Genomic DNA, 14,584 nt, shown 5'->3' with positions numbered 1-14,584 from the left:
CATCATAGGCCTCCTGCACTGCCACAATGATGCCACCCAAAGGTTGCAGGAACAGCAACTCATATTCCGCTTGGGAACCCTGCAGCCATATGGTATCAATGTGGACTTCACCAGCTTCAAAATCTCCCCTTCCCCTACTGCATCCCAAAACCAGCCCAGTTCACCCCTCCCCCCACTGCACCACACAACCAGCCCAGCTCTTCCCCTCCACCCACTGCATCCCAAAACCAGCCCAGCCTGTCTCTGCTTCCCTAACCTGTTCTTCCTCTCACCCATCCCTTCCTCCCACCTCAAGCCGCACCTGCATTTCCTACCTACTAACCTCATCCGACCTCCTTGACCTGTCCGTCTTCCCTGGACTGACCTATCCCCTCCCTACCTCCACACCTATACTCTCCTCTCCACCTATCTTCTTTTCTCTCCATCTTTGGTCTGCCTCCCCCTCTCTCCCTATTTATTCCAGAACCCTCACCCCATCCCCCTCTCTGATGAAGGGTCTAGGCCCGAAACGTCAGCTTTTGTGCTCCTGAGATGCTGCTGGGCCTGCTGTGTTCATCCAGCCTCACATTTCATTATCTTATCATGTGGCTTTGTGTTGTAAGTTTTTATTTGCTCTGTCAAACACTTTAGGATGTTCTAAGAGTGTTACAAAGAATTTCACTAATCTAACAGTGTAAAAGTGCTGAAATAACTCAAGTGCCACATTCAAAGGTTTTGTCGGAAGAGGATGAAATGTAAAACCATTTTTAAAAAAAGACCTCTGAGACCCATTCTGACCTGGTTGGCCACGCTATCATTTGGAGTTTGGCCACTTGGATCTTTTCAGCCTGATTTGCTGCTTCTGATCTCCATGCAATGAGCTCCAGTTGAAATTGTTCATGAGTCTCTGGGAACGGGCTCAGATGATGGCAGAGCTAAATAGCCTGCCACCATTTGTTTTTGAAGAACATGTTTCTTTTTCATTCACTTGTGGGATGTGAGTATTTCTGGCTGGCCAGAATTTTATGCCTGTCCCTAGTTGCCCTTGAGAAGATGTTTATCTTCTTGAACTGCTGCAGTCTAAGTGCTGTGAGTAGATCCACAATACCATTAGGCATGGAGTTCCAGGATTTTGACCCAATGACAGTGAAGGAACAGCAATATATTTCCAAGACAGAATGGTGATTTGATTGGAAAGGGACATGTAGGTGATGGTGTTCCCATGTATTTGTTGCCCTTATCCTTCCAATAGTCATGGGTTTGGAAAGTGCTGTCTAGGGGTTCTGAGTGAATATCTGCAGTGCACCTTGTAGATAGTACATGCTACTGCTATTGAGGGTAGGTGGTGAACAGATTAGATGCTTGTGGGTGTAGTGCTAATCAAGCCGGCTGCTTCAACTTGGGTAGTATCAAACTTTATGTAGTTGGAACTGCACCCGTCCGGGCAAGTGGGGAGTAAGCTTTCACACCCCTGACTTGTGCCTTCTCAATGGTGAACAGGCTTTGGGGAGGCAGGAGGTGAGTTACTCACTGCAGTATCCAAAGCTCTGACCTGGTCTTATAGCTATTGTATTTACATGGCAAGTCCAGTTGAGTTTCTGGTCAATGGTAACCCCAAAGATGTTGATAGTAGTGGGATTCAGTGACGGTGATAGATCCATCATTGAAAGTCAACCGGCAGTGATTAGATTGTCTCTTATTGGACATGATTTTTGCTTGGCATTTGTGTGGCATTCATGTCACTTGCCACTTGTCAGCCCAACCCTGGATAATTGGTGCATTTGAACAGGGACTGCTTCAGCACCTGAGGAGTTGTGAACGGTGCTGAAATTTGAATAATCATTGGAAAACCTCACTACTTCTAACTTTATGATGGAGAGCAGGTCATTGAAGCAGCTGAAGATGGTTGGGCTTAGGACACTAGCCCAAGGAGATGTAGGACCTGAGATGACTGACCTCTAACAACCACGACCATCTTCCTATGTGTCAGGTATGACTCCAATCGGTGTGAAGAGCTCTCTCTTGGATGAAGCATTGGATCATTTTGTAATGATCCCTGCACTGATTCTTGGAGAGAGATTGAAAGCTTTTAAAACAACCAATAGAAACTAGAAGCAGGAGTTGACAATTCAGCCCATTGAGTCTGCTCTGCCATTTAATACAATCATAGCTGGCTACATCTTGGCCTCAACTCCACTTTCCTGCCTGATGTCTAACTCTTCAACCCGTTACTAATTTAAAAACTTATGTTCTCCCTAAATTTACTCAAAGTCCTAGCATCCACCACACTCTGTGATAGTGAATTCCATAGATTCATGACTTTTTGAGAGAAGTGACTTCACCTCGTATCAGTTTTAGCCTAAGAGATACCATTTAAAACAATGACCTCATGTTCTAGATTGCCCCACATGGGGAAAATCTTTTCCATGTCTCTTTTGTCAATTCCCTTCAGATTCTTGTATACCTCAAACTGATATCCTCACATTCTTCTAAACTCCAGAAAGTATATGCTTAAACCGCTCAATCTCTCAATAACACAAACCCCTCGTTTCTGCAGTCAACCCAGTGAACTTATTCTGAGCTGCTTCCAATACAATTCCATCCCTTTTCCTTTAAGCGGACCAAAAACTGTACACAATATTCTAAGTGTGATCTCACTAATGTATTGCACATGTCATGACTGACTGAGAAAACTGTCCTTTGAAGTAGTGTACATACTCTGGATACCCTATTGTAGAATGATTGATTTACTTTTGAATCACATTTTTTGCAGTTTCATTCAATTCCAACACTGGCTGAGGTCATTGTGAAGGTCTCACCTTCTCAACCTTGTCCGTTCCCTGAGGTGTTGTGACCTTCGGGTTAAACTCTCCACCGGTTGTCTCTACCAAGAAACCAGCCCTGTGGCAACTAAACTAAGAAAAGATTTTAAAAAACACAAGAATTTCTCTTTCTTGCAAGAAAGAATGACCAAGTAATTGATGTTAGCTGGCAGGATCGTTGGGTCAAAATCATGGAATTCTCTTCCTAAGGGTATTATGTGTCTACCTATAGCAAATGGACTGCAGCGGCTCAAGAAGGCAGCTCACCACCTTCTCAAGGGCGACCAGGGACAGGCAATAGATGTAAACCTAGCCAACAAAGCCATTGTCCACTGACTGGATTTTTTAAAAATTGAAAATCTGCTCAAAATACTTCCTGTTGTCCTTCAAATAGTCCTTTTCAGCAAGCATTTGAGTCTAATGACTTAATACTTAATTCAAAAGTAAGCACCTCCAGTTTTTTTAAATAAGATTATTATGAATTATAGTAGGTAATTCTACCTCAGTTGGTCTGTGCCAATGTTTATAATTTAACTCGCTCATTGTAATTTCTCTCATTATATCAACATATTCTTCCACTGCTTTTTGTTCCCACATTATCATCATATTCCCCGCCATTTTTAAATAATGGAATTGCAAGTGAGTTAGTTGACCGTCATGGAGCCCTCAGTTAAATACTCAAGTCCTCAATGGTGTTTGAATCCATGGCTTTCTGATTCTAGAGTCAGCTGGTTGTGAAGTGTGCACAGCAAGCTCTTCAGATGATGGGTAGTGCTCATTTACATTGATATGTGACCTCATTTGTACAGCAATAAAATAGTACAGTTATCTTTTAATAGCCACTTGGCATTTTACTGATTCATTTTTCTCATTTGTGAAGAAATCAGAAACCTTATTAATTTTATCATATTTGAAACTTGAAAGAGATAAATTGAAAGCCTGTGAATTTTTTTTTATAAAGCTCTACTTGTGTGGTGGATGGTGACTCATTTGTGACTTTAGGGCTTATGAATTATGCTCTTAGTATCAGGCATGGAAATTAAATGGCATGCTGGGTGTTCTGATGACTCAAGGGGGATAGATGAACCCAGTGGAGTAGAGTCAAGTTAATAGATCAGGATGAGAATGGTGACAAATCACTGTCTTGTATTAAGTTAACACACCTGTCTAATTTTATTTGATTACTTCCAATTAACTCCGCTCTGGTGTAGCTTTGCTGTTGTAGCTACTATACTTCATTGTCATCACAAGATTGTTTAGTGGTTGGCACAGTAGGCCTGAGCACCTGTACCTTTTCTCTTTGTCAGATTTATTTAACTTACCTGCACCCACTCAGACCACCCACTTTACCCTCTGCCATATTATGTGACGTTACTCCAGTTAACTTATATCCTGCCATCATCCTTTTGCATTCAGCTCATCTGGTCCAGCTAAAGGACAACTTCTGCTTTTGCTCCAACTTGTGTGCTATTTCTCCCATTAGCTGGATCATGCTGTTAACTCTGATGTTGCTTTTGTACTCTTCTTCTGGCTCCCAGTCTACTCGCCAGTTACTTCCCACTTTTCATGTTCTTCCCTCTGTTGGATCCTGGATAGTCACCCAAGCTCTCTGCTTTACCAAAGTTGCCTTTTCATAATTAAGCCGGATATTGTATAGTTGTTCTGGTTTGATTGGCAAGTTCAACCAGGGATGTGTTTTGCTACCTTTGACAATAGCTGCATTATCTGGAGTACAAATACAGTCTAAGGCTCCTCTTGATCACTGCTAATTTACGACTCCATCTTTTTACTATCTTCATTTGAGATTTTTTTTAACATACAAGAAACCTGTGGGAACATTTGTTTTCCAAATCAAGGCCATGAACTGGGATGCCCCTGCTTCCTTCAATCTTCTTGCTAAGTTTCCATCTCCACTCTTCACAAACTGTATTAAAGCATGACCTTCCAGCCTCACTACCGCCTGTTTCTAACACTGATTCTGCTTTACTCCAACAGATTGACTTCAAGGTCTGTGTCCCCATTTCTAAGTCCTGAACACTCTCCATATCCCTATTTGGATTACTGCTTTATGTTGCAATTTACTTCTGTATCCTACCTTATCCAGATCAATGAAAAATCTATCTGTTTGTGCCCTTTGTTATTTTCTTTCCCGGTTGCAGACTTGTGACGTATTCAGACATTTTTTTAAGCTAGGAATGTTACATAAATATTCTGGCCGATACAGTTGGGGTACTAAACTAGTAAGGTAATGAATTAGAAAGCAGTGTCCCGCTGATCGTAAACCAGTGGTAGTGGATATCACATTAGAGCTGGTTTTGGGTCAGTTGTGATCTTTGTGATGAAATAATTTGCCCAATGCTCTCTGACTTTCTCAATACAGAGAAAGATGAAGGAGAGTTTCTGGTGGTTAAGAAACTGCAACCACTCAATGAACTTTAGGAGAAATGAGTGTAAACTTCCTTTTGAGTAAAATGAAAATTTACGATGTACCAACAAACCTCATGTTACAACCAAGAACATTAGTGTGAAGCTTCCTTATTTCTGATTTAAAACAATGGTCAGTGCTTAAAACTTCCACTCTACTAAAACTCCAATCTTACTCGAGCTGTTAAAGGAAATGTAAGTGTTTGCCCTTCTCTGCTGGCCTCAGTTGTCCAATGGCTTCGTTGTGCTGACAGTGAGGTTACCTTTACCTATACTAGGAAACTTCCAGCCACAGGGAGTGAGAAGTTAACCTCCATCCCAGTTGGATTTAAAATTGGTTAACTGGCTGATCATTGTGTTAACCTATGCTTTACCAAGCTGTACTCCAGTGAGACCTTTCATTGCTTCTGTCATTGATATGAGTTATAGAAAGTCTAGTTTGTTTTATTTACACTTGTTTTTTTTGATTGAGCTTACAGAGGAAATAAGACTTGGCAACTATCTTTTGATTTTATTTCTCCCTTTTTTATCTACTTTATTTTCTTGCTTTTCCAGGATGTGTTTCTGACATTCAATAAATATGCAAGTTGTTTCATTTCATAATTTGTAAGGGAAAACAATAACATCTCCGAGCTACCAACCTTGTGGTGCCCTTCACTGCTATTAGTGCTGGCCCCTTGTGCATTCATCGCTGTCTAAATAAAGGCAGTGCAGACATAAATGGAAGTGAAACGTATCAATCACTATATGGTCAGCATGTGTTGGATAATTCTTTTGATTGGTCAATGAGCACATAGCAGTGCCCTGTCCCAGTAAATGAACTAAGGTCTAGAACCAAACTGGTGTCCCTTTAGTTCTTTGGGAACAAAATAGTTTTTCATTCAGTACTGTGAAAGGAATGCTGGCTTCATTCCTGGCTTGATGCCCTGTACTTCTACACCAGGCATGGATCACAACGCCTTCAGTTTGAACTGTTCCTTACTTTGCAGTTACCAAGTATTTCATCTTGGAAGGGAAATGTGACCATTTCCTAGCCCATGCTAATAGCAATAATATTTGGAATGGAAAGGCTTGAAACGTATTTTATTTCTCCTTTTATCCATGAAAAACCAGTTGGCTCTGCAGTATCTTGATTCTTTTTGAAAAAAGAAAGGCTTGTATTTTTCACCTCCAGATATCCCAAAGCATTTTACAGACAAAGAAATACTTTTTGAATTGTAATCGCTGTTGTGAAGAAAGGAATATGGCAGCATATTTGCAAACCGCAAGTTCACACGAGCAGCAATGTGATAATGGGCAGATCATCTAATCGAGATATAAGTGCAAACCTGTATTCGCAATGCCATACCAATGTCATGCCCATCTGAGAGGCTGTTTGGGACCTTTGTTGGTTCCACCTTCAACCATGCCAATTCATTCAGTTCTGCAGTGGACTGATGAGCGATTCATTTTATCTGCTGTAATCCCGATGTACAAATTAATTCCACAAAATGGCCACAGTGAGAGGAAAGTTAGTCTCTGTAATGTTTAAAGATACTTCGCCCACACAGTTAATTAACTGAGTAGGATTATTTTTAAGAGAACGATTTGCCCTTTGTATGGTGGTAATATCGCCCATCAAGCACACTGAAATGGATAAGCCTATTCAAATTATTGATTAGTATTGTGAAGTAAAATTGAAGGCCATTTCCATAAGTATGTATGGCCTCAAGTTGCACTTCAAGCTGCTAATCTAATTATAACTTCCAGCGGTTTAGTTTAGCAACCAATTCGTGTTAGTCACTCTTTGTTTTTAAAGAAAAAGTTTGGACAGTTGACATTTCAGTTGAGTACTAAAGGTGCGCTGCACTGTCTGGTGCTGTTTTTTAAGATAAAACATTGAACTGATTCCTCATCTGCATATTAGTGAATGTAATGAGCCTTCTGTCTTCCACCTTTTGAGCCAGTTCTTCATCCAAATAGCTAGTTCTAAGGACCTTTGGTGAATTTCTGCAGTGCATTGTGTAGATCGTACACACTGCTGCTAATATGTCTCAGTAATGGAAGGAGTGCATGGTTGTGAGACTGGTGCCAGTCAAGCAGATAGCTTTATCCTGGATGAGTCAAGCTTCTTGATTGTTGTTGGAGCTGCACTCATCCAGGCAAGTGGGCAAGTAACCTTCAGTGCATTGTTTTGTCGCATATTCCCTATTTCAAGGGGAGTATTTATGGAGATTTTGGGGGAAGGAAGATGCAATGATGAATGCCAAATCAAAGTATTTGATTCCATTCTGGTGCAACAAATTAAAAGAAATGACTTTTCTGAAACAAATGTTATTAGACTCAGCATAATGTTGTGGGGTCATATAGGAGGATTTATGGCCTACCTGCTGAAGGGGACAAAAATGTCATACATCATCTATAAAGATAAATATTTCATCGGGTGAATCCTACTGGCACTTCACCCAAAAAAAAACACCATTGGAATGAAAATCATCCGAGGGACAGGTTTTGTTCGGCCAATGGGATAGGCTCACATTGTCATCTATTCCATTTCCAATGGCTGATGAACATAGATTTAACATTGTTTATTGCTGAGAAACCTTTGTTTTAACAACTGTTCCTCTATTTTCTTTGCAGCCTGTTCCCATTGATGACAGCTTTTGCGGACTGGACATTAACGCTCCATTAGGTGGCTCAACTCTCATGCAGGGCATCGCCCTGTTCTTTGAGGACCGAGACCGAATGAGCTCAGTGATTTCATACGTTTATAATGACCACTCACTGGTGTTTGTGGGGACTAAGAGTGGCAAGCTGAAAAAGGTAGGAGGAGCTGGCTTTCCCTGGGGAGGTCGAGTTGATGATGTGCAAGGCAATGTGCGCATCCAAGTAGTTTAGTGCTTTTATTGCTTGTTGTTCCAAGGTGACCTTTTGTGAAGATGCACTTTCAAGGTGGTTTCTATATGGTACAAGTTCTTTTACTATAACCAGCAATTCTGTTCAGAATTTGTGAAAAAGTTAGTGTTTGTAGACTGGGAAATGGATTTTGTTGCTCACTAAAATAAAACAAGTTTTGTTGGGGCAGGATTCACACTCTACTGAGATGTTGTCCATTAGTGGGTTAGTGACTAAAGGGTCAAACGTAGATATTTTTAATTACTGTGCTCAGTTGCATTATAATACAAGTTTGGAATAGGTGAAATGTGACAGGGTAAACTGATCAGTGATATGCTACCATTCCTCAATCAACTTGGGTGAAATCTCCGTTTCAACAATTTGAAAGGTAGCCCCTCAGGGAAGCTGAATGGACAATTCCTTGGGTAGGTTTCTTTGCATGTCTCAGCTTGCTTTGCTTAGAGTTGCCACTGCAGCTTGCTGTTTGAATGGGTGGAAAGGAATTGAACAATGGAATTGCTGTTGGGTTGGGTGTGTGGGGTGCATGGGTGTTGCCCCTGGCTCCAGAGGGAGTATGGTGCTGTATTGTATTGAGTCCAAGCTAAGAGAGTGTTGGCTGCTACAATATCAGTGAGTGCTGCCCCACTCCAGCTGCTGGTTACTGATCTTGGCCCCACTCTGCAGAAATGCTCATTTTGTTTGTGAGCAGGTTATAGTTCACTGTGTATTCAAGTTGTACACAGCGCAGTGATTATCTTTAAAGCAGCCTGATACTTCCCACAAGGGTTTAGATGCCCTCCAGTCCTCGTGCAAGTAACTTGGCAAGGAGGTAACCTGGATTTCAGACAGGATTTATGTGTCAGAAGCTGAATAGCTCATGCATAGTACAGAAGAAGTAGTTAAAATTGATAACCCTGTGTACATCTTAGTCAAGTTAATGCTTGCGCTTGTACTATTCACGGATAACTGTACATGTGGAAAAACAAGCTTGAGATAAGACCCTGGGTCCGAGGGCAGAAATTGGAATTTCCCACAATTCTGATGGTCTGCAAAATCTGAGCAAAAAACTAAAGTACAGCTGTAGAGCCAACACAGTGTGGAGCCTGGCCTGCTGTGTTCCTCCAACTCTATACTGTGTTGTCTCTGACTCCAGCATCTGCAGCTCTTACTACCTCTAAAGTGTAGCTGTAACCAGGCAAGTTGAGATAGAAATTCAAAGTGATTAACTACAGGTAATGTATCATTTTTATTGTGCAGAATTGAGTTAATCTTCAGTGGGCCTGAGCCAAATGACTTGATTTTGGAAAGGGGACGTTATCCTAAAAGGTTTATATGCTCAATTGGAGTGCAACCCTAAATTAATCCCTTTGTTGTATTTTCTCTGATTACTGAGTGATAGCTAGATTCTGCTTCTAAGTCAAGTAACAAATATTTAATTTTGAGCTAATTTTAATGACTCTCAAGTGTCGGGATTAATTGTGTTTTGAGATTTCATTGACAGCATCTCTTTTATGGTGATTAATGTCAGGAGGTTTCCATCATTTGATCTACATATTAAATAGAGACTCATGAAAAAACACAGGATTGTTAAAGCAGGACAGTTCCTCAGCTCGGATTGGCCAGCCTACCAGCAGGTGGAATAAGTTCTTTCTTGAATGAGATTTTTGAGTTGGGAAAGGATGGAATAGGTTAGAGGAATCTTTGTGTAGTGTACCACAATGCTGATTGTGTGGTGAGATGTAACATTAGGTAACATTTACAGGAGAAAACCGTCCCTGCTCCGCAGCCTGTTACCAATCACGTTGCTTTGTACTTCAAGTCTTGTCACGGTAGATAAATGTTTTCTTGACCCCACGTAAGTGAACTTGTCAACCACACAGATAAAAGTGGGTACACACTTGTCCTGAAGCTAAGATTGCAGGGTGATAAGGGAAGAGCAGGGGTCTTGGTGTAACTGGATTAGCGGTTTTAAAACAACTGGCACAGACTTCATGGGCTGAAATGATCCTGTATTGCATGATTGTGTACAAAAAAACCACACAGGTTCCTCTGCTTGTCATCTAACCTCATGCCTGGGAACTTCCATCATCACTCCATAGCAGTAACTTAAGAAATACGCTGACTGTGTAACAGCAATGCTTTTAAATATGCTTTCCATCTCTTGCTCAACAATTAGGAAGCTCCTTCAGCTGCTACTAATTGGTGCTAGTGATTAGTATGCTTTGTAAACTTAAAAAAAATGCCTTGTCGGGGGCAATAAAGCCTCACTGAAAATTAATGCAGCAGAAACACAGCTCAGATTTACACAAGGTGTTTCAGCAAATAAGTCATCCATGTAACTCTGTTTATATGGTACATATCATGCACCTGACCGTGATGCTTGTTGACTTTTTGAAAAAGCTGATGGCATATTTGTACAGGTGCTTGACTGGGTAGTGTTGACTCGGCTTTCAAACCTTGTGTCTACTCTTCTTTCTCCCAGAGGTCCAACTTATGGAGCAAATAGAAATAGAAACAACCTTTTTGAAATACTTAGGCCAATGATCTGTTTTGAAACTAATGCCAAATGGCCTTCGTTTCTTTGCCTTCTCCACTTTTCCTGATGATTTCTAAGGCTTTTTGGGGTATTCAGTCAGGGACACAGAATCACAGGAATGTTACAGTGGCGAAGGCATCCATTTGGCACATCATGCTTGCACACATATAAAGTCATACAATCCCTACAGGTCCACACCAATCCTCAGAACATCCAACATACCGACCTAATTACACATCCCTGAACATAAATTGCCCTTGTGTTTGTTGCATTACAGGCAATTTTCCATGGCCAATCCACCTACCCTGCACATCTTTGGACTGTGGCAGGAAGCCAAAGCACCCAAAGGAAACTCATGCAGATGCAGGGAGAATGTGCAAACTCCACACAGTCGCCTGAGGCTGGAATCAAACCTGGGTTCCTGGCGCTGTGAGGCTGCAGTGTTAACCACTAAGTCGCCATGCCGTTCTCGAAACAAGCATCATTATTTAGTGTCAATCTCCCTTCTCCTCTTGCACACAATTTCTTTCCATATAATCAAGAGAGGATTGCTTGTATGAGGGAACGTGTCTCTTCGAAGTTTCCATAACTTTCCAAGTTGTGCCTCTGGTGCCCAGTACCTGTGCATCACTTGTTTCGCTTAGGAAATGGTTAATGGCATTGAGTTAAAACCTGCAACATGCAGCTGGATGTTGTTCTATAGTCCATTGCTATTTTCCATTTTCAGCGCTAACCTAGTTAGCAGGCTTTGATTGTAGGGGCGCTATAGTTGAGCCACATTTGTGTTGGCCTTTTTCCAGCAGCAGTTACTTGGTGACCTCAACTGGAACAGTTGCATTTCCTAGACTCATTGTCCACCCACTCACACCACCCCTCCCTCACCCTTTCAAGAGGGCAACTTAAATTCAAATGTAGCATCCTCATCATTGCCTGACAAATATTTAACTTACCTGGGACCTTAGACTCTTTATGGCACTGTTTCAAATCAAATCTTGCTTTGTGTTGCTTAGTGATCCTTGATCAAAGGCCATATTGCATAAGGTTATTGTGAGAATGGGAGTCAATTAGCCAGTTGGCACTTGTCTGAGCTTTAAAGCACAGTTACTTACATTGTGCATCCTCTTAAGAATGCATTTTTTTAACTGAATGTTTTTGAAATCTACGATGGGTCATTGGGCAAGACTGATAAGCTGGGTCATCCTATTTTGGTTTGGAAAAAGAATCAAATCGTCACTTAAATTTTGAGAGAGTGGAGGATGAAAAGGCCTACTGACTGCCCATTCCCTAAAAGAAGAGACATTTTGTTCTCCCGAGGCCAGCTATGATTGAAATTCCCTTAGGACCTGATGGAATAGCTTGTTAAAATCTTGAAGAGGGAAAGGAGAGGTGGGAAATGTTTCAATTTTCACTTGGGCATGAAGAAAAATTGGAGATATTTGAGCTTCTCAATCTTTTAAAGGAAGTGGCTGAGAGGTGATTTTGTTTTCTTAAAGAAGTGATTTTTGTGAAGATATACAAAATAATGAGGTTAATAGAAGAGGGAGATCTGGAATGCCACTCTGATTTAAGCTGTGACAATAGGATCAGGGGATGCAGAAACAATGTAGAAAAAGGCCTTTCTCGAGGGCACTCTGCAATTGGGAACAAATGACCTTGGTGAAGCATAGTTCCCATTTTTAAAAAACATCTGATATTTGTTCTGTTACACTGTGTAGCTAACTGAATTATAAAATCGCACGTACTGTTAACAAACTGTGAATGTCACAACAATAACATTTTCATTTTTTAAATGCCTGGTGCTGAACAGTCATTCAGCAACATGATTGCGATTTGATTAAAGGACAATGACAGTGGGAGTGTGTTTATGTTTGCTATTAAATTCCCTTGGTATAAAACAAAGCAAAAATACTGTAAGGCTGGTTGTATTTTCCTTGTTCCTAACCAGCTCATCCATGCAGATGTGTACTCACACGGCAGACAAAAATAGTTGATGGTATTAAATAAATTGATAAGGGACACCAATGCAGGGTATTGTTTCCTGTAATCGCTCCATTTGGAAAGGGAGCATGTGGTATCTTTTGAAATGTCAGAAGGCTGCTGTGATCAGTGTACAATATAATACTATAAAACCAAACTTTAATTTGGCTTAGTTTCTAAGTTTGCTTTTTAAGGGGATATTTTGCTTAATTTGTTTCATGGGTTTTTCTAAAGTGCTGCGAATGAAGACTATCTGCCGCTCTTCAATGGTAAGCTCTGTGCCCAGAAGATGTTCCTTGGAGAACGAATGTACAGTGTCCACTGGAATACTTAAGGCCATTTATTTTATCATTAAGAAGTGTTGTGACAAGGCCCGAACACCTGCTTGGATACCGGAGAACCATTGACGAGATGAAAGTAATTGGGACACTGAAGGATTTGGGAGCACATTCGTATTTCCTGATTTTACGCTTCAGGGATATGAGATCCTCTGATGGAAGTACACGGTTAAAATCAGCCCTTTGGTGCAAAGTAAGATGACCACATGGGCCCAATATTTTATAATGGGGGAGGTCATTGCTCTGGAAGCTTTCAAGAGGGTTTGGTGGAGGGGAGTGGGGAAAGAGTTTTACTCTTGCTTTCATCCTCCTCTGCCTCGCGCCCCTCATTCAAGCCAGGATTCCCCAATCAGCCTCATTGCTGAATCTAGTGCAGAGTACAGTGCCGATCCCTGAGCAATGCTTGGGTAAATGCCTTACTGAGCTTGATCAGGTGATTACTGTACCATCAGATGCACAGCAGCGAGGTTTAAGACTTAATCTGCTTGTTCTACATCGCTTGATCTTGTGGAGCTTGTGACTATTTCTGCAGTTTTGCTGACCCGGTCGTGCCCAATTTATTTGTTCAACACCTGCGTTGAGATATGTATGTGTCTGCATTGGATGCTGTGCTTCCAGTAATGGAGTACATCATTGGGGCTTGATGTGACCTATATCTGAAGTTTTTCTAACTTCCAGACCTGTTTTTGTATGTGTATGAGTGGTGATCAGGTGCTGTCTTGCTCAAATTTACCATTGGAACTGACGGAAGGCATGTAAGCCCCAGATAGTAGCAACGAGCACTTATAAAACACCTTTCTTGAGTAAAACATTTCCAGGAACTTTAAAAATGGTTATTACTAAATCATAATTACTCACCAATGCTCAAAGCATGACACCGTCCAGGCCAATGCGGCCACTTGATGGGCCAAAATCTTGGAACACCTTCCCTAAAGGAATTATGGTAGTACCTAAACCAAAATGACTGTAACAGTTCAAGATGACAGTTCACTGCCACCTTCACAAGGGCAATTGCGGATGGGCAGTAAATTCTAGACCAGTCAGCAACACTCACATCTCCAATGAATGAACAAAGAAAAAATTAGGATGGGTGACAAAAAAAAACTTCATCAAGTGTTAACTTCTAAGAAGCATCCTTTATAAAAGGGAGAGATGTTATGAGGGTATTCTGGAGCTTGAGACCTACATTTCTGTTTATCACTTGGCCAGTTGATGTACCAAGAGTGAATGTAGTCCCCCTGGAACTGGACATCAGGCTGAAATCCATGCCTCCAGGAGAAAATGTGCCAAATGCCTGGAGAGGAATTTGGTGCAAGAACACTTTTTTTTACCTCCCAGAAGCAGTGGATTTTCAGGGTGAATGAAAATTTTCAATATTGAAGTGAGCATTGTTTTGTTAGGCTTGTGCTTTGAGGGAACCAAGGCTGGCAGGTACATAAAATTGAAGACAATCAAATAGCAGAATCAGCTTGAGAGGCTGAATGGCCAATTCCCGTTGTGTCCTCAGCTACTGCTGCCACTTTGCCTGGAGGAGACAACGGAATTGAGGGTCTTTCACACGATCTGATGAAGTGATGATAGACACTGAGACAGCAGACAATTGAGTTTTGCCAGTGCAAATGAAACTTCAAAAT

At 41.3% G+C, this 14,584-nt stretch overlaps 1 protein-coding gene across 8 annotated transcripts in view; it reads left to right on the top strand.

Annotated features, from left to right (window-relative positions):
• Positions 1-14,584, top strand: part of plxna4 (plexin A4) — a 658,721-nt gene that overhangs the window by 15,758 nt on the left and 628,379 nt on the right. For all 8 annotated transcript variants that reach the window (XM_059654487.1, XM_059654491.1, XM_059654488.1 and 5 more), the window contains exon 3: positions 7,845-8,027. In XM_059654487.1, the coding sequence (XP_059510470.1) occupies positions 7,845-8,027 (183 nt within the window). The remainder of the gene's footprint in view (positions 1-7,844; positions 8,028-14,584) is intronic.

The sequence above is a fragment of the Stegostoma tigrinum genome, chromosome 25, assembly GCF_030684315.1.
Source record: "Stegostoma tigrinum isolate sSteTig4 chromosome 25, sSteTig4.hap1, whole genome shotgun sequence".
NCBI lineage: Eukaryota > Metazoa > Chordata > Chondrichthyes > Orectolobiformes > Stegostomatidae > Stegostoma > Stegostoma tigrinum.
The sequence above is the reverse complement of the archived record's forward strand: the minus strand, read 5'-3'. Positions and strand labels throughout refer to the sequence as shown.